This window comes from Cervus canadensis, chromosome 15 (genome assembly GCF_019320065.1).
Source record: "Cervus canadensis isolate Bull #8, Minnesota chromosome 15, ASM1932006v1, whole genome shotgun sequence".
Lineage (NCBI taxonomy): Eukaryota > Metazoa > Chordata > Mammalia > Artiodactyla > Cervidae > Cervus > Cervus canadensis.
This window is the reverse complement of record NC_057400.1, coordinates 59,667,399-59,687,791: the sequence shown is the minus strand read 5'-3', so window position 1 is coordinate 59,687,791 and position 20,393 is coordinate 59,667,399. Positions and strand designations below refer to the sequence as shown.

The window sequence follows — 20,393 nt, the reverse complement described above, 5'->3', positions numbered from 1 at the left end:
CTAAAAGATTTTTTTCATTTTCTTTCTTTATCCTTACAAAGACACTGCATTAGCTGTTTCCCAAGCCATAGGGGGACATGGGGAAAATTGAGGAAAAAGAACAGACTATTTCCACCAAAATAGAGGCTGTTCTGGGGGAAGTGGGCACAACCTGGGAAGGGACCGCTGTGGCCAGCAAATGGGTGCCACTAAAATCTGCTGGATTAGAATAATTTCTTAAGGCAAACTGGTCACCTCTACTGATAAATGGACTAAATTTAAAAAACTGCAAAAATGCTTCAGCATCCTGTGAATTGGAACAAGAACACTGTTGCACATCCAAATGGATAGGTGAGTGCAAGTTCTGGTGTGTCAATGTTGAGTTCTCAGAAGTTCTTCCAGTTGGTACTCACTGCTAAGCGCCTTCACCCAGCATTGCATCCTCCCTACTGAAAGTGGTTTCTCCCTCTCCAACTATCCTGCACACTGGGCAACCCTATAAACCTATATGTTCAGACTGTCTGGTTTTTCTCACCACTAGAATAAGCTCTCTTGGAGAAATGTTCTGGGTCTGTTTTCTCCAAGGCTAGCAACACAATTAGTGTTCAGAGTATATGTGTGGTACATAAGTGCAGTAACCTTAAAAACGGTTGAGTAACACTAAAGAAAGTTCTGAAAGATTGAGGAATTATTGGATAAGTGACTATTAAAATTTCATGAACTATATACATTCTATGAAATTACAGCCATGCTTATCTGCTTTGTGATGGAATGCAAACTCCAAATGTTTCATTAAGATAAAGTAAACATCTACTACTACCACATTCATATGTTCTGTACCCCACCCACACAACCTCATGTTTTAGCAACAACACAACTATTGAGCTGACCAATAAATTGATGGGAACATTGATACTGGAAAGAGTACAGTTTTTAAGAAGCAAAATATTATTAGCCTCAGCTTGTACAAACAAAATTATAATTTTTTGGACACATCTCCCTACTTTTATACCTCTAATAATATATCTTTAAGAAATCAGACATTTCACCTAATTCCTAAAAGTTCTTCCCCTCTTATCCTAATTGCTTTACCACTTTAAACTTTCTTATCAAGGCAGAACATACATAAGGAAAAATGCACACAACCTAAATGGAGCACCCAGTACATTTTTATAAACTGAATACATGTGTGAAGGCAGCACCCAGACTGAGAAAAACATTCTGCCAGCATCAAAGAAACACCTTTGTGCCCCCTTCCAATTACTGCCACCAGCCACTATCTTGCTTTTAGTAGTCTAGACTGGCTTTGCTCCGTTTTATACTTCATATAAACGGAATCACTGACTATGCAATCTTTCAGTATCTGACATTTCTGTATTCAAAATTTTGTTCTTAAGATTAATCTATATTGATGCATAGAGTTAAGTGTTTCTTCTAACTAGCGTGCATACTAATTTTTATAAATATGCTATATTTTATTTATCTTTTCAACGATCATTGGGAATTTGGCAATTCCAGTTTGGAGCTTCTACAGTTTTCCAGTAAACATATACATGGAATTATGCTGTGTCCATCAATCTATCTATGAGCAGACCCTTAACCCAGGGCTAATTCCTGAAAAAATTCTCTAAGTCAGGCTAATTCTGGCAACCAGTTTAAATTTTACTAACAAGTTACATTTAGAAAATACAGTATAAAGAACTATGTTTAAATAATAAAAAATAAAAATGTCCTACAGGATTCTTATATAAAAAGCAAACGTACCATAGAGTAGGAATTCAAAAACTGCTGCCTGAAGGCCAAATTTGGACGGCTGCCCGGTCATGCAAATAAAGGTTTATTGGAACATAGCCATGCCCATTCATCTGTAGCCACTTTTGCACTCTGACAGCAGAGTTGAGCAGTTGAGACAGATCTCTGTCCCACAAAGCCTAAAATATTTACTGTCTGTCCCTTCATGTAAAAAGTTTGCTGGCTCTGTCATTGAGCAGTCTGACTGAGAAGCCTAATTATTTCACAATAAGCACCCCACATATTACTATATTTGAAATCTGTATTATTTTGACAGTAACAGAAGCTTCATTATTTCAGATGGCACCGGATGCTGTCTTAGAGGAAATGATCCCCCAGACCTTATAATTTGTCTGATAGTAAAGACATTGAGGAGAAAGGAATTAAAATGTTCCCAGGCAGCATTTCTAGCTCTGACCCCTGGGTCTGAGAAGTTGGATATTTCTGGAAGGATGTATGGTAACTAACAAGGCAGTAACTCTTCTAAAACCTCAGGTACATTTCAGGGTAGAAGAATCTGACTCAGTGAGAGTGTGCTCTTTCTCCCAACATGTGAGGGGATGGCTGTGACTTGCTTATTTCTGTGTTACAAACCTTTGTGTTACGTTAGCACACATCTGCTCGGTGGCTCTGTGTTTAAGGGCAGAGGGGAGATGTGCATAAACACGACTGTCCCACAACCCCTCTACTTCTCCAGAACCACAGTACAACTGAGGGAACCAAAGAGGCTCCAAAAGTAAACTTCAGCTTGACATTAAAGTTTAATTAAGACTTGTAGAAGAGCTGCATAGAAATAGACATTTATAAAATATTCTGGCTTGTAACCAAAGCATTAGTCACTGAACACCTTTGGGAAAGAAGTTGGCACTTAGACAAGCAACAGAAGGTGAGAGCACTGCATAAACAGCTAGGTTCCAAGACAACAGCAAATTAAAGAGAAACACACACTGTTCACATTTCAGCAGCGAGGCTCCTGGTCTGTTTTCCATTTTTAAGCTATTCTGCTGCATTATCATGATCACAATTCTACTCTTTGTGTATATATACATGTACACACACATATATATGTATATATCTTATTGTACCTTGAATCATTAACAAGGGGCCGGCAGAAAGAGACCCACCAGCTTTTTATGTGAGACATAATAAAGTACCAGGCGCACATCTGGAAGTGCGACAAGGCTGAACCAGAGCTGTTCCCGGGAATCGTAGTTCATTCTTCATTAAAACATGCATAATGCAGACTTGAAATTTACCAAGAAGCCTAGAATCCACGTAATTTAAGCAGATCAAGATACTGGGTACATACAGAATCATAACTTAATAAGGGAAAAATAGAAAAATGATGAATTTAAGCACCAGGCTCTATGTTTTTCCTGAATGAATGCTATTGTTCTATTTTGTGCAAAATGCTTCCTAAGTCTTAATATAATAAATGCATTTTGCCTCTATAAATGAATGACTGCTTCATAGCTAACATGTTTTTAATCAAGATGCTAGAACAAAATATAATATGAATGAATATGTACCCATGTCAATGTACATGAGTCGTTTATTTGACAAAAAAACTAACCTGCAGGAAGGGGCCTACAGGCCCAAGTAAACATGCCTCCTCTTTTGTCTTTATTACTGACTTTGGGAAAAAATTAAGCACTGGAAAATTTTCATCTACTGGGAAATATCAGCTACCTGACATTTAAGAAGATTTTATGGAACAAAGACAAACTCATTGAGATCCCAAGGAGGCTAGCAGAAGAATATGACTGGAAGACTGAACTAGTAATTAGAATGTTTAGTGTATAAAGCATACAGTTCCTCTTCCCCACACTCGGTGACATCCTAATATCAGCAGTGTAGAAACGGACAGTGGTGTTAGACTTACTCTTTTGGGGGTAAAAGAACAGGGCAGGCACACACTGCTCACTGTCCGGCTTCCCTGGAGGCTCAGCGTAGAGGAACCACCTGCAGTGCAGGAGACTCAGGAGAGTTGGGTTTGATCCCTGGGTCAAGAAGATCCCCTGAAGAAGGAAATGCCAACCCGCTCCAATATTCTTGCCTGGAGAATCCCATGGACAGAGGAGCCTGGCAGGCTACAGTCTTGTGTGGTCGCAAAGAGCTGGACATGACTGAACAATTGCACACGTGTGTGTGTGTGTGTGTCTGCACACACACACAGTCTATCCAACAGTGATCTCCATTCTTATCTGCTAACTGAACCCTGGATTATTCAAGCAACAGCGAGTGTCCCCTTGATACTGCAGAAGCTATGGTCCTTGTTTGGCTTCAGGGAGTGACTTTTGTCTAATCTAAGATCATGATGACTCCATGCTCCTTCAACCAGGAGAGATTCAGGGGGAAGCATGTGACACAGTCTGGTTCATCAGGATAACAAGTCTGTTCAGACACTTCCTTCCTCTAAAGCCAGCCTCAAGAGGACACAGGCTTCACAGAACTGAAAACCACTGACCTAGGCACAGTTAGCAGCACTCTTGGGACATAAAGAAACAACAAACTCTGGACAATAAACCAGTACACGCACAGAAAATGTTTAGAATTCATTGGCAACAGTTCATTTGTTTTACCAAATAGAAACTTTTTGGGGGATATGGTCTATAAATATCACAATCATAATGTTACAAAAAATAATAACATCACATTTTCATGTGTACTAGGCTTTGTGCTAGGTAAGGTACTGGTCTGCATCACTGCATTTTATTTTTAAAACAACCTTACAGAGTAGGTACTATTTTACTTTCTTATCGATGAGGAAGGAAGTGTGCAGAGGTTGAAAGTCTTCTCTAAAAAGGTTATTCAGCTAGTAAACCATAGATAAACTTGAACCAGGTTAGCCTGACTTTAAGTTTAAACTCTAAACCACAACAATTCTTAGATTCTTAGATTTTAGTTTGATAAGAACCACTGATAGCCTTCTTAATAATGAATATCCCTGGCCTGGTCCCCATGGGTACTGATTTGGATGGTCAGGGTCTAGGAGCCTGCATTTCTATCAAGCATCCCAGCTGATTCTCATGAAGGTGACTCTCAGACCACATCTTGAGAAACAGTGTCTTACCATACAATCATAATGGACTTCATATTTTGACTATAATAAGAAACATTATTATTTCAAGTTAAAATGCAAAGTAAGGAAGTAACTTCTTATTGTGAGAAATATGAAGAAAAACTGATAATTAAATTAATGATTAATATCTTAATTCAGGAAGATATGTTTTAATTCTTCAGGAAATTAGCCTTCTTCATAAGTTCCTATAAATTTCAACATTTTTTTTTTTTCATGGACCTGAGGGATTGCAATGAAAGATGATAATGTGACAGTGAGGGTGTCTGATTTAAAGAGATGAAAACACCACTTAATTATATCTTAGATAATCTTTACCACACAAAATTATTCTTCTTATCAAAGGCTCATGACAGCAAAAGTACCAGGAAGACTAGGCATTTTAGGAAGAAAATACATGAATGGGAAGGTTATAAATTATTCATCTAATATTTCAACAAAGGCACCACAATTACATGCTGAATTATGAAGTAGTTAGTGGTTGCTGTTTGAGGACAATCTAAGCAGCCAATCTGGATAATTTAAGTATAGAGTTCAATTATCAATCAAATCGGTTAGGGCTTCTTGGCCCTCAACTGTGGATGCTCAAGGCTATCCTGGCATTGCCTAAGTGAAAAGAATTAATTTATTCTCCGCCATATGTCACCCCACCCCAGCAGGGCACTCAACACTGTTTGTCAACCTTTTTACTCATTCCTGGTTGACCCTCCAGCCCATTTATTACAGTTACTTTGAATCTTTTCCCGTTCCCTTCACGAGGTCCCAAACCCATCCTCAGAGCCCTCACTTTCCATTTACAAACTCAGTTTTTACTCTGGCCATCCATGAGTTCTCTATATTTCCCCTCCTACCACATTAAAATTTCTTAATGTCAGCATCTGTTCACAGTTTCTTAGCTCAAGATAAAGAAAATCTTAACTGCTTTCTAAGCCTAACCCTTCTACCTGCGTCTGATCCCCATGCTGTTTCCTTGAGGAACTTGCTGCATTCTCAGCAAACATCCATTTGTCACCTATAGCATTCCAGGCACTGTATTTTGCATTAGGGCCACAAAGATGAAAATGCAGACATTTGAAGCAGCCTATAGGGTAGTGTGGAGATGGACAATCATAGTGGTGAGCACAGATGCTGTGGGAACAGGACCACTGGAGGACTCAGGTTTTTGTAGCCAGAGACAAAGTGGGGCTTCTTTACCTAGGAAACAGCTGAGATTTATAAGATAAATAAGGGCTAACCACATAGGTAGGTCGAAGTGAAAAGATACAGAGGCTCAGGAGAGGACGGTATGGCCAAGGAACCATAAATATTCTGCAATCAATGGAAAAAAGTTCAGTGGAATTGCTAAGAAAGAGCACTAAGGACTTCAGATTTTTAAGATTATAATGAGCTACTAAAGCCCTGCTATCATAAGCTTAAGTGAGAAAACTCACTCTGGAAACATCTTGGTAGAGGAATTCGAATAATGCAAAGTCAGACACCAGGATCCCAGAAAGCGGTTAAGGCCATTGATTCAGGCAGGATATTGAGCGCCTGGTTCGGAGCAATAGTCGTAGAGACAGAGTAGTATGATGGATAAAAAGCATATCTGGTGGTAGTATTATAAGGCTGGGTAATTTATTTGATGTCAGGGATAAGAAAGAGAGAAGGATGGAGCTGAATTCCAGGTTGCGGGCTTCGGTAACTAATGATCGTGTCATTGGTGGATGGTGACTAGGCTCCCAACAGTTCATGTGTGATAGGCAACTGGATGAGGGGTGTGAGCTCAGAGCCGTGGATCAGCAGTAGAGGCAGGCCAGGGGAGGTCACAGTTGTGAGTAAGATTATCCGGGGAAAATACGGGAGAGTGAGAAAGAGCCAAGAGAGCCAAAATCAGTGATCCTCCAGCACAACTGAGAAGGAGGGGCTAGAGAAATAGCAATACAAAGAGAATGGGAGTAGGATGGCATCATGGAAATGAAAGCAAAAACACACCGAAGAAAGAATGTGAACAGTTGCCAGACCCTTCACAGGAGAATTCAAGTAAGATCTGAAAGTGTCCCCTGGATTTAAGTAGACCCTCTGTTCAACTTATTCTTTTCCCTGCCTTTGATCCTCACATTTGCTTATATCGTCCCGTGATTAAGTAAATAACCTTTGATAAATACATAAATATTCCCTTAATCACTGACGCTGTCATTATGCTACAACTGCTCAGACATTTCTATATTAAAATTTGCTGGTGACTTTCTATTTTTCCCCTGCCAGTCACATTTTAAGTGCCAACTTCCATGACCTTTCCTCATTCATTATGGTCTCTGATCTCTACAAAATTACAGTATTAAGTCTCTCTTTTTACATTTTCCATTGGCTAGTTCAACATGGACTTGATTTTCCTCTTGGTTCTATGAAGTTACTTTTTCAGTCTCCTGGAGTAACTCCTTATTCTTTTTAAGCTTTTTAAATGAAATTTATCCACCCTTGCCAAGATTTGATCCTTACTTCTTTTCTCTGTGAAATTCCCATTTCCACCCCAGGCATTTTCCTAAGTCACTAATGTATAGAGGGCCCCCAAATACAATCCTGAACTAGATTCTCCAGTGGAGAGCTACATACAGAAATCTCACCAAACTCAGAATACCCCAGTTTAAACCTGCTTCCTTTATATCCCTACCTCCCCAAAAAAGTCTCCCATTTTCTTGCCCTGTCAGTGACGCCTCCTTGTCTCTCTCACTTTTCATACACAAGTAGCTCTTAACCTGAAGTATAGATCTCCAATCTTCATTTTTACATCTTCCCTTCCACTTGCAGAATAATGTCAATAGAGAGGACAGAAATATGATACAAAATTACAATGGTTTATTTTGCAAACATTTATCCAGCTTGCACTATGTACACTATTCTAAGCATATTACATGTATTTTCTTTTTTCTGTTTTCCTTCTATGAATTTAGGACAGCAAAATGGTTTATTCCCTTTCAAATGTGTCACATAAATTTAGAGATTTTGTGCATCAGTCTGAATTTGTGCATCAGACTTCTCTGGTGGCTCAGATAGTAAAGAATCTGCCTACAGTGCAAGAGACCTGGGTTCAAACTCTGGGTCAAGAAGATCCCCTGGAGAAGGGAATGGCTACCCACTCCAATAATCTTGCCTGGAGAATTTCACAGAGAGGAGCCTGGTGGGCTATGGTCCATGGGGTTGCAGAGTCAGACGAGACTGAGCAACAAACACTTTCGCATCACTGAACTATGTAAACAGTTTTTCGATGATAGAATACTAAGCATGATGTAATAAAGGTTAGCTCACTTTGCCACTAAAATTCTATTAACAGGCACTTTAAAATGTCTGAAAAATAAATACAATTATACTAATGATAATCTACAACACACTTAAATCCTGAAATACCTGAGTTATCAATAAAAAGATTAAAATTATGCCTGATAAAACCACGGTGCTCACACAGCCTCATTCTCTCAGTAAGTGGTCACCTTTGAACGTATGCTTATCTGACTACCGTATAGATCACTTAGTCTCTTTCAGCATAATGTTGTTCTTTTCCAGGTCTTTAAATGTTGTTAACCCCCAGTGATTAGTTCTTAGTCCTTTATTCTTTAGAACCCACATGCACATATAAAGTACCCCATCCTGATGAATAACAGAGAGCAAAGTACACTTACTTCAAAAATCCAATTTTTGCAGAAACCTGTAAATCAGCAGTACAGTTTTCATGGGCACAAAATCTGGCAAAGTTTATCTGGAAATAAAATGACAATATTTTTCATTTTAGTTAAAATCGGAAGGCCTATTTCTATGGTTTTTTTTTTAAAGAATAACTTATCTACAATACATGAGAAAAAATTAATATAGCAAATTGATAACTTTCAAAGAGTTCAGTTTGAGAATTAGAAGGTTCAGTAACAATTCCAGGGCTCAAGGAACCAAGTTCTTTCAATAGGTAAATTTAAAATCTAAGTGTGTTAAGTAAAAAAAAAAAATTCTTTCATAGTAGTTGTATAAAAAGAAGTTTAATCAAACTGTGATAGTAACCTCTGTAAGTGTTTAAAGCTTGTGCCGCCAAGGCTTTTTCATTGAATGCCTCTCGATTTTCTGGTGGTGCCATGTTATCCTGCTTATTATACGTAAGCATGACACAGTTTTCACAGATGGTAGAAGAGTGACTTTATATTATGTTGAAAATAATAAAATGCAGAAATTTTACTCTGAAGAGACAGTGAATAAAAACAAATGATAGTTTATCAAGAGATTCCAGAATTTATTTAATTCTGAGCATTTTAATAGGACCCAGAGATACTGTAAGATACACAGGGAGCCCTTAGGTATAAGCTGGACAAAGAAACACAGACATAAAAGATTTAAGAAGAAAGCAAGCAGAGAGGGGCAGGTGAAAGGGGGAGAGATACAGAAAGAGAAATCTGGAGTCAGAGGAGGGAGCCAGGCCCATGGAATGGAAAGTGAGTGGAGCACGGTCAGATGGCATATCAGAGCAGACACTGCCTACACCAGCGGAGCAGAGGGAAGTACAAAGTTAAATCGTTCCCTAGACGACTTAAATAGCACTTTTTTCTATTACTCTTATTTGTAAAGCAGGTTGTTCGAAGAATCGAAATATAGCTCATTTTAATAACAAGTTCCTAAGATTTGAGCTTATGTACTTAAAATATTGAGATGTTCATTATTAAAGGCATTTAAAGGTAGCTGATATTGAAAGCTGCAGTTCAACAAAAGAGTGAAAAAAAACTGACTTCCATAAATATTTTCATACAAGGGTATAGAGAAAGTTTCCTCTTAAGTTACCATCTTCATTTGATTTAGCACAGAGAGCAGACAGTGCTGATGCTAAGCTCAAATATCTTAAAGTGACTTAGGGGCAACTTTGCCTGCACAGGATATGACCTAGACCTTTAAATGTCCTTTTCATCTTTTGCATTCTGTGTGCCGTAAGTGAATTCTGTGTTTCAATGAGTACTTTTACCACAGCCCCAAACATCCTTTGACTTTGTCTTTTTGCTGTTGGATAGTAAAAGTCTGAACTGAACTCCTGGGAATAAACTGTCAATGAAACTGATATATTTTGTCATACATTTGAAAAAGCAGTTCACTAAAAAAAAAATAAAAAAATAAAAAGCAGTTCACTGGTTAGAGTGCAGGATCAATCTCAAAATGCATTTAGATCCTGAGATGTGGTTGGAAAGCATATAGTTAAGTTAAAAAGAGAAACTGTTCTGTAATTAAATATACACTTATAAATGAGTAAAATCTGACTAATAAGACATGAGTGAAACTGTGGGCAGGGTGAGAGAGAGGGAGACAAAATGAAAAAAGGAGACAGAAAATGAGAAAGATAAGTTGAAGACACATGACGACACTGAATAACTTGTTAATGCTGCTCACTTCCATTAGACGTCCTTGCTAGAAATACACTTTCTTCACTGACAAGGTATCAAGGAGAGAAAATTAACATTTTATGTATATACGGGAAATCACTGCTATGACTAAATGCATAGTTAAAAGTATTCAGTTCAATATTCTAAAGGGAAAAAAAAAAGAATGGAAAACAAGATATACCATAAATCTTTTTTACAAAAAAAATTTCATTAAAGTTTTAAAAAGAATTCAGATAGTTCACTTCCGCAGAACTATATACTATTTTAAAAAGTTCTTTAGTTGTATGTCACACAATGTTTCAAATAAAGAAAAATATTCCTACTGTTTTCTCAATGATGTCTTTTTCTTTCTTCTGCTGAAGAATTGGCTGAAGTGGAGGGAATTCCTCTATGCTTCGTTTACTGATGACATGATGCCCCAGGTGGTAAGCAGCTTCAATCTGAATTGGGGTGAGGATGTCCCGTACATCTTTCTAAAGAAATTGAAAATCATATGAATTAATAATAAAAATAAGCCTGTAAATTAAAAAATATATAAGTCCCTCCTTTCCTACACAAGGCCAAACACAACATGTGGAAGCAAAAAAAAAAATATCCTTTCTTTTTAAGCTATATTGTTAAAAAATTGAACTGCACATTTTCACTCACATCAAAGGCATTCATGTTTATTAGGAAAAAGACAAAAGTTATTAAAAAGAAAAACCAGAACTATCTAATAGTTATAGAGGTGTGCATTTCAGCATATTTTCTTCCATGCTATTTTCTATGCATACAATTTTCTTATTAGTTGTTACAGTATTTCTATATTTATTGTGCTTTCACATTTCATAAAGAAAGAGTTCTTGGATTTATCAATTACACAGCAATTGTAACCCATCTGGAATCCATTTTCCTCTGTATGACATTCTAAGTGTAATACCTTACTAATTTTTACACAACATTTATCATTCTTAATCTTATCTATATGTGATCAAAAAGTCTGAGTGATTAGAATTTTAAATGGTACTGTCCTCTGCCCCCAAAGAAACAACTGTGAGTTTATTCCACTGATTGTCAATTCATATATTTTAATCTTTATTTCTACATGCAGGAATTATTTTTCTCTCTTTTAAAAACACTTTCACATGAACTTAAAATTTGTATCATCTTTTCCATTTGATTATTCAATAGCCCCTTTGTTAAATGGGAGTACACTACATTACTATCAAAGTTATCTGCTGACATACACACACACACTAAAATAACTTGAAATAAATAATAAAATAAGAAAGTATTTTCAAAAGCATTTGACATTTAATTAAGGAAACACTTCCCTAAATAGTAAAGGTGTTCAAGAATCCCAAGTCTGTGAAAAAAAAAATATGGAAGTCAGATAAGATAAAAAACATGACATTCCTTAGAAAGTAATTCTCTGAGCCCTGCCTAGATGGATATAAAAATTTCAATATATACTGAACAAAGCAGACTCATTTATTTTTCTTCCTGTCTTGCCATGACAAACCTAGATAACGTATTAAAAAGCAGGGATGACATTTTGTTGACAAAGGTCTATATAGTCAAAGTGAAAAGTGAAAGTCGCTCGGTCATGTCCGACTCTTTGTGACCCCATGAACTATACAGCCCATGGAATTCTCCAGGCCAGAATACTGGAGTGGGTAGCCTGTCCCTTTTCCAGGGGATCTTCCCAACCCAGGGATCAAACCCAGGTCTCCCACATTGCAGGAGGATTCTTTATCAGCTGAGCCACAAGGGAAGCCCTTATATAGTCAAAGCTATAGTTTTTCCAGTAGCCATGTATGACTGTGAGAGTTGGACCATAAAGGAGGCTAAGCGCTGAAGAATTGATGCTTTCAAACTGTGGTGCTGAAGAAGACTCTTGAGAGGCCCTTGGACTGCAAGGAGATCCAACCAGTCCATCCTAAAGGAAATCAACCCTGAATATTCATTGGAAGGACTGATGCTGAAGCTGAAGCTCCAATACTTTGGCCACCTGATGCAAACAGCCAACTCATTGGGAAAGACCCTGATGCCAGGAAAGACTGAGGGCAGGATAACATGGGGTCAACAGAGGATAAGATGTTTGGATGGCATCAAAGACTCAATGGACATGAATCTGAGCAAATTCCAGGAGATAGTGAAGCACAAGGAAGCCTGGTGTGTTGCAAACCATGGGGTCGCTAATAGTCAGACATGACTTAGTGACTGAACAATAACAACAAGGAGCATGGACAAATAAGAGTCCACTATACAGTAATCCATGAGAATTTATAACAATTGACCATTTAAACTACAAGAAATAAGAAATGTTGATGGCAAATCTATAGAAAAAGTATCTTATGCACAACAGAATTAAAAATAGATATAATCTCAGGATTTGAGAAGGACGCTCACAATCAGACGATGCTGTCCACCTACATAGGAACTGGGCTTCCCAGGTGGTGCTAGGGGTAAAGAACCCGCCTGCCAATGTAGAAGACATAAGAGATGCAGGTTCAATCCCTGGGTCAGGATCCCCTGGAGGAGGGCATGGCAATTCACTACAGTATTCTTGCCTGGAGAATCCCATGGACAGAGGAGCCTGGTGGGCTACAGTTCACAGGGTTGCAAAGAGTCAGAGACGACTGAAGTGACTCAGCATGCATAAAGGAACTATGCAGTTTTTCTTTTCTTTTCTTATTTTGGTATTGTATTTGTTACTATACTCAGAAAATACTTGAAAAATTCCTCACACTCATTGTCTTTCACACTAAAAACATAAACGTAAAGCTTGGCTTGACTCAAGTTTTCATATGCCCATTTCAATCTATCAGTTCAGCCAGTCAGTCAACCGACTCTTTGCCACCCCATGAACCGCAGCACGCCAGGCCTCCCTGTCCATCACCAACTCCCAGAGTCCACCCAAACCCATGTCCATTGAGTCGATGATGCCATCCAACCAACTCTTCCTCTGTCGTCCCCTTCTCCTCCTGCCTTCAATCTTTCCCAACTATGCCTGCTGCCAAGCCGCTTCAGTCGTGTCCGACTCTGTGCGACCCCATAGATGGCAGCCCACCAGGCTCATCGTCCCTGGCATTCTCCAGGCAAGAACACTGGAGTGGGTTGTCATTTCCTTCTCCATTCCCAACTATCAGTTCAGTTCAGTTCAGTTGCTCAGTCCTTTCTGACTCTTTGCGACCCCATGAATTGCAGCACACCAGGCCTCCCTGTCCATCACCAACTGCCAGAATTTACTCAAACTCATGCCCATCAAGTCGGTGATGCTATCCAGCCATCTCATCCTGTCATCCCCTTCTCCTCCTGCCCCCAATCCCTCCCAGCATCAGGGTCTTTTCCAATGAGTCAACTCTTTGCATGAGGTGGCCAAAGTATTGGAGCTTCAGCTTCAGCATCAGTCCTTCCAACGAACACCCAGGGCTGATCTCCTATAGTTCTTTTTAAAAAAATAGAGTCAGCAAAGTCCCTCTTGACCATTAAAAGAACTCAAGTGTTTTCACTAGGACTAGACATATTAATTTTAACTATAATTGAGTTATATTTATGAGGTTTATATTTACACTTAGTTCGTTAGTAGATCCATGACATTGTAACTGACAAACATCCTAGTGAATAATGTCAGTGGATTTCTATTTATTTACAGACAATTCAGAGTTGGACTATAGCTTAAACATTTCTGTCTAAAGGTAGATTTCCAAAGCTCATAAATTAATAACCCCTAATGAATAAATACCTATCATAAAGATCATAGCTATGCTGCTTACATCTGTATTAATTTTTAATAAAAGTTAGTTAATAAATATGACACATCACATAAAAGGCAACACCTATTCTATGTCTTTATGTAATTAAAAAAGGATTTAATTGTTTCTTCTCATCATTAACAACATATGTATATGTATGTGTGTGTGTGTGTATGTATATATATATATATATATATATATAGTTAAAATCAAGTGGTCTGAAGGCAGAGTACTAGGGTTCAAACCTCAGTTCCCTCACTTGTTATCTATGTAACCTTGGACAAATTACATAATCTATGGACCAATTACCTCATTTGAAAATGGTAATAATGGTGATTATGACACCTACACTTTATTGTTGTGAGGATTCAGTGGCATAATGTATGTAAAACACTTAGCTCAATGCTTGGTATGTATTAAGATCTCAACAGATGTTAACTATTATAATTATTATGTGCATATATTACTTCAAAATGTAGCTATATAAGCCAACCAAGGAATTACAGAACTTTAGTTTCTTATAATAAATTCTGGTGACTATTTGGAAGGAGTGAGAAAAAATAAAATTAGCCTATTGACAACTAATGAACACTAAATAGAAAATGAGCTACATTTTCGACTAGTACAAGTATTGCTTAGTCGATAAGTTGTATCTGACATTTTTGCGACCACATGGGCTGTAGCCCACCAGGCTCCTCTGTCCTTAGGATTTCCCAGGCAAGAATACTGGAATGGCTTGCCATTTCCTTCTCCCAGGGATCTTCCCGACCCATGGATCAAACCATGTCTCCTGCATTGGCAGGTGGATGCTTTACTGCTGAGCCACTAGGGAAGCAATTAGACTTGTACTAATGAAGTGGTACCTGGAAGATGTGTACCATGATTCAAAGCACTCAAGACTCTCATGGCTTTCCCATTCTCACACATGGAGACGTTTTTATTAGATTACTCGGTAAGTGATCATCTCAACCTGAAACCTTGACCATACAGGAATGCTGCAAATCAAGGCCCAAATCCCAAGTTATTGACTTGTGAAAATGGAACAGCTTGAAGCCCTGAGTATTACAATAGCAAACTTGATTAAATTATTCCCTAGATGTAGGAGCTAGACAGCCACTGATTGTCCCTCCACATGTCCACTGTTTTAATTCTTCTCAACAAGCTTGCTTTGACCACATCACATGTTATCTAATTCATACTAATTTTCCACAAGGTCTTCTCTACATCTGGTGTATATTACTTTCATTATCCTAATTAGCTATTAATTATGCTTTTCTCAAATATATAAAATGTACGTGCGCTCTTACAAGAACTGTATTTGACAGATATTCACACTTACTTAACTTTAACAGCTCCACCTAAGGACAGAAGCTATAATATCAAAAATGTCTTAAAGTGACTAATTAATATATAGGAGGGAAAAAGTAGATTTGTTTAAAATTTTTAATTTGGATGGGCACGTGCTATCTATATTAAAAATAACGAAGATTCCATGCCACATTTTTATGGACAATTACATAAAAATAGGACACTCACAAGCATGCAAACTAGCACATGCCAGAAATTACATAAAGTCTGCCTTATTGTCTGATTTCACAGAAATGTACAGTATGGCCAACGAGAATGGAGCTGTAGGTTCATGTCCTCCTCCTGCGTTTATGCAGTGAAGGAATTTATTTAAAGGGTGGAGCCAGAAATATGTATAAAATATTACCGAATGAAAACTGATGTTGAGGTATAAATAAACATGTGAAGATATCTATTTATGGGTCTACTCTGTAGAAGGCAGGATCTAGGGACACAAAACTGAAAGTCGGTGTCTATGGCACAGTTTATAACCCATAAATCCACACATGTGGTGGGGGGATGACCATTCTGATACACGCAAACACAAGTGCAGAACAGGGAGAACCACTAATCTACACTTGAAAGGGCGTGGGAAAATGCTCATATAGAAGACTGTTAAATAAGGAGTGTGATCAGATTTGTGCTTTTGAAATGCTGCTCTGGTGCCAATGTGGGGAATGAGTTGGTATGGGAGAAGGGAAGACTAGGGCACAGATTGGAATCTGAGCCAGGAAGGCCATGTGTAATTATAACCATTTCATCTGCTACGTATGTTTCAGAGGGCGAACTGTCAAATACCTCGGACTAAAACTTCCAGAGAAAAGATAACATCCCCAAGACAGGTATTCTAACCATTATACCAGTAGACTATTCTCAGATTTTTTTTCCTCACAGAATTATTTTAAAAGCACTGAGAACACATCATCTATAAATTTATTAAATATTATTCAATTAAGGGCCTTATATAATGAGCTGTGCTACCTCTAAGAATACAAACATGCAAAAGATAATACCTTCAAAGACCTTGAATCTAACAAAGAATTAACATATGTTTGAATAACCAATCTACTGCTAGGATACCATAATATCAGTATAGTTATGTAGTTTGCTTGCACTTAGATTTTCAGCAGAAAGTCCATAGTGTGTTGAGGTTAAAACATAACTACTTTGGAGCAAATGGTACTTCATTAAACTATGTATAAACTTTGTACAGCTTAAAAATATAAGCAAATAAAATACAAATAAATATATTTACTAATCAAACACACATTCATTTCTTTGAAGTTATTACTGAAAATGTTGGGTTTTAGAAGTCACCCAAAGAATCATGTAACAAAATAAAATTCTTTTATTTTAGAAACCTAGAATTCAGAGAAAGCAAAGAAAGAATAAACTATAGTCTACTAAATACACAGGCAGGTTGATTTCATGCTTGTTATAGAACAGGCTAAGGCCACTAAGCTCATTGGATCGTTAGTTCTCTTTCCAAACATCAGTGAGTGTTTTGATGCAGAGATTCCATCAAGATCAATTAAGAAACGTCATCTTTAAAAACCTTAAGGTAAGTCTCACTAGCATGGCTGCTCCAACATTTCTAAAAAACTGTTGGCAATTATTGATTAGGTTTTCCTAAATCAAAATAGCCTCAAAATTATCCCCTGTCCTAAGCTCTTTTCCTAAGAAGTCTCTAAGACCAAATCAAGTTGTACTTATGAAGGCAACAAAGACAAAGATTCATTTTCATATGCTTACATGAATGAGGGAACATTTTCATAAAGGGAAAAGTGATAACTAATAAAATTCTGATAGATAAAACACCATAATTCATAAAAATTAACCATTCTTTTCTATCATAGCAACCTTTTATTAACTCCCAACTCTAAATTCTAGTTTCTTCTTTCATAACATCTAATAATTTTAAGGCTCTAATAGCAAAAATTAAAGCTTGGCATAATTTTAGACAACTAAAAAATGGAGTTCTATAAGGAAAAAATAATAATTTCTACCTTCGTATTTTCTGAAGAACACATTTTGACAATTCACATAAAACAATCTTATGTAGTACCTGTTTTAATCATGAGTAGATTAAGTAGACTTGAGAAAACTGATATGCTTACCAACCAGAAAAATGACCATATAGTCTCAGAAAAATAACATACCAACAAATTTATATTCCAGTGATGTGATCACTATTAATTGTTAAAAATGTCTACCACATTCCAAGAAGATCTAATACATGAAACTAAAATATGTGATTCAAAGAGAAGGATGTAATAAAGGTCAAGATTTTTGAGAAGATTTGGAATTTTAAAAATAGCCAAATTTTCTGCCATCAAAGACTGTGACGGGTTTTTAAAATATAAGTAGGGTTAAAAATTTTCACTTACGTGAGATCACCAATGGATTATGTGAAAGAATAAAAACAAAATTCAGTCATTGCTCACCTTCAGATCCGCAACGGCTCTTACATGTAAAACTGGTGAGATCTATCTGGCTCACTGTCTTTAATACTCAAGTCCAACAACTTGCTGATCCCACTGGGACCTCACATCCAGCTTTCTCCCCCTGTTCCTCACCCACCTCCTCATGTCCTCTCTCCTCTCCTCACCTTCATGGCCAACAACATAACCACTCACTTGCTTACTCCTCAACTCTCTCTTCTTCTTTGTGTCACTCTATTGGCAGACCACAGCCACGGCTGACTGTCATCTACTCCCACCTATCAGGCTGAATGTGACTGGAAAAAACCACAGCCCTACTGACTCATCCCACCTTCTGACGCAAGAGAGAGCCTAATGCCATCTCAGGACCATACTGTTCCTTCTCACTCTCTCACACTCTGAGAAGACTATTTCACATCTTCATCCCAAACCCTAAACACCACCTCTTCCATTCTAACTGAAGCTAATGACTTTTCTTCTTGCTTCATTGAGAAGATTAAAGCAATCAGAAGAGAACTTCCAGTTCTCCCAACCACACGTGCCCAACATCTGCACATAAACAAACGAACTAGGCATGTGCCTACCTAGAATCAATCCTTCATTTGTATAATTAAATCCCACTGCTTTTGCCTTGAGAATTTTGCTCCAACTATTCTTTCCTCTCATCTATTTCCTAAATGTTTCACTCTATTAGAATATACCCATCAGCATAAAAATATGCTATTCCTCTTATCTTAAAAAAAAAAGTCGCTCTACTTCTCCTGTCAGCTACTGACTCCCAACCTCTTTTCTTCAGCCCCCTTTGGAGCATACCAGAAAATGTGTGAAAGAATCTGTGAAAGAATAAACTACTTTCTGTCTCCAATTCTTCTCCTCCTTTCCCCCGACTATTCCTCTGAAAGGCTGTTGTTGTGATCACCAAGAGCTTCTACACTGCCAATCCCAATGGTGAGTTCTTAGTCTTCATCTTATTTGACTAAGCAGAAGCACTGAAAACATCATCATGCCCTCCTCTTTACCCTGCTTTATTTACTTCACCTCCAGGATGCCAGGAGCTTTTGATTTCCTTCCTTACTGACTGGTCCTTCTCATCTCCATTGTAAGCCATCTCTTTCAATTTCTTCATGGTGTAGTGCCCAGAGGACAGACCTTGGCTCTTCTCTCCTTGTCATGATCTCAGCCATCTCATATGACTTTAAACCACATTCATAAGCCAAAGAGGCATTGTATTTCCAGTTCCATAGCATTCTCCAACTCCAGATGAGTATATTTAAATGCTGAATTGCTCTATACACTTAACAGTAAAACAAATCTCTCCAGCTCAGCAGGTCCACAACTGAACTTCAACATTTTCCACCCAAGAGTTGTTTCCCTTGCCCTATTGATGAAAACTGTATTCTTCTAGTGGTTTGGGCTAACAACTTTGGAATCATTTCGGAGCCTTTCTTTCTCGAATGTTAGACATCCAATCTTTCAGTAAATTGTGCAGGATCTGTCTTCTCCTGTTTCTCACCATATCCACTACCACCATCTTCACTGGAGCCATCATCTCTCAGCTGACTTACTGAAGTATCCTCTTCTTTCTGTGTCAACCTGTGGCTGCCTAGTCTCAACATAGCCATTAGGAAGCAATTAGAGTATTCCTTATTATTACTTAGTTATATCATGTCACCTCTCTTGCTCCAAACTCTACAATAGATCCCATATTATTTGGAGAAAGAAAATCACAGATCTTATGTGATCTGACCTTTTTTTCTACTATTCTCCCCCTGCTCTCTTTTCCAGCCATCCTTGCCTCCCCATGATTCTCCAAAACAACCAGGCATGTTCTTGTCTTGAGGGTTGTTTTTTTTTTTTTTTTTTAACCTAATTCTTCTTTCTGTACTGTTCTCCTCCTGGATGGGGGATTCTCAAAGCATAGTTTCCAAACTGGCAGCATCACCATCACCTGCACCCTTTGTAGAAATGGAAACTCTCAGGCCTCACTGAAGATTTACTGAATCAAGAACTCTAGGTGGGGCCCAGCAATCTGTGGTTTTAACCAGCTTCCCAGGTGATGCTGTTGGATGCCAAAGTTGAGGACCAATGCCCCAGGAATCTGCATTGCCCCTGGTAACTTCCGTGCTTCCTTCAAGTCTTTGCTCAAATGTCACCTTCTGAATGAAACTCACTCTGACCACCCTATTTAAAACTGCACCCTTTACTCCTTCCCCAGCACTCATTTCCTGTGTTCTGCCTGCTCTCCTTTCCTTTTTCCATTACCCATATGGTGGCTCAGATGGTAAAGAATCTGCCAGCAATGCAGGGGACCCAGATTCATTCCCTGGGTCAGGAAGATCCCCTGGAGAAATGAACGGTTACTCCAGTATTCTTGCCTAGAGAATTCCATGGACAGAGGAGCCTGGTGGGCTAGAGTCCCTGGGGTCACAAAGAGTCGGAAAAGACTGAGCAACTAAGTCTCTTATCTTCCTCTAAAATACTATAAAATTTACATTTTATTACTGTTGTTTATCTCTCCACACTACACTATAAGCTCTATAAGGGTAGTAACCTTTTTTATGTTTCAGTCATTGACCTATATAAAAGTCTCAAACAGAACCTGTCACCATGTAGGTACTCAATGTCTATTAAATTA

General features: G+C 38.0%; 1 protein-coding gene across 2 annotated transcripts in view; it reads right to left on the bottom strand.

Moving 5' to 3' along the window:
- Positions 1 to 20,393, bottom strand: part of ITGA4 (integrin subunit alpha 4) — a 109,159-nt gene that overhangs the window by 36,731 nt on the left and 52,035 nt on the right. For both annotated transcript variants that reach the window (XM_043487441.1, XM_043487442.1), the window contains exons 16-17: positions 10,557 to 10,706; positions 8,506 to 8,582 (exon numbers count right to left, since the gene is read on the bottom strand). In XM_043487441.1, coding sequence (XP_043343376.1) covers positions 8,506 to 8,582; positions 10,557 to 10,706 — 227 coding nt within the window. The remainder of the gene's footprint in view (positions 1 to 8,505; positions 8,583 to 10,556; positions 10,707 to 20,393) is intronic.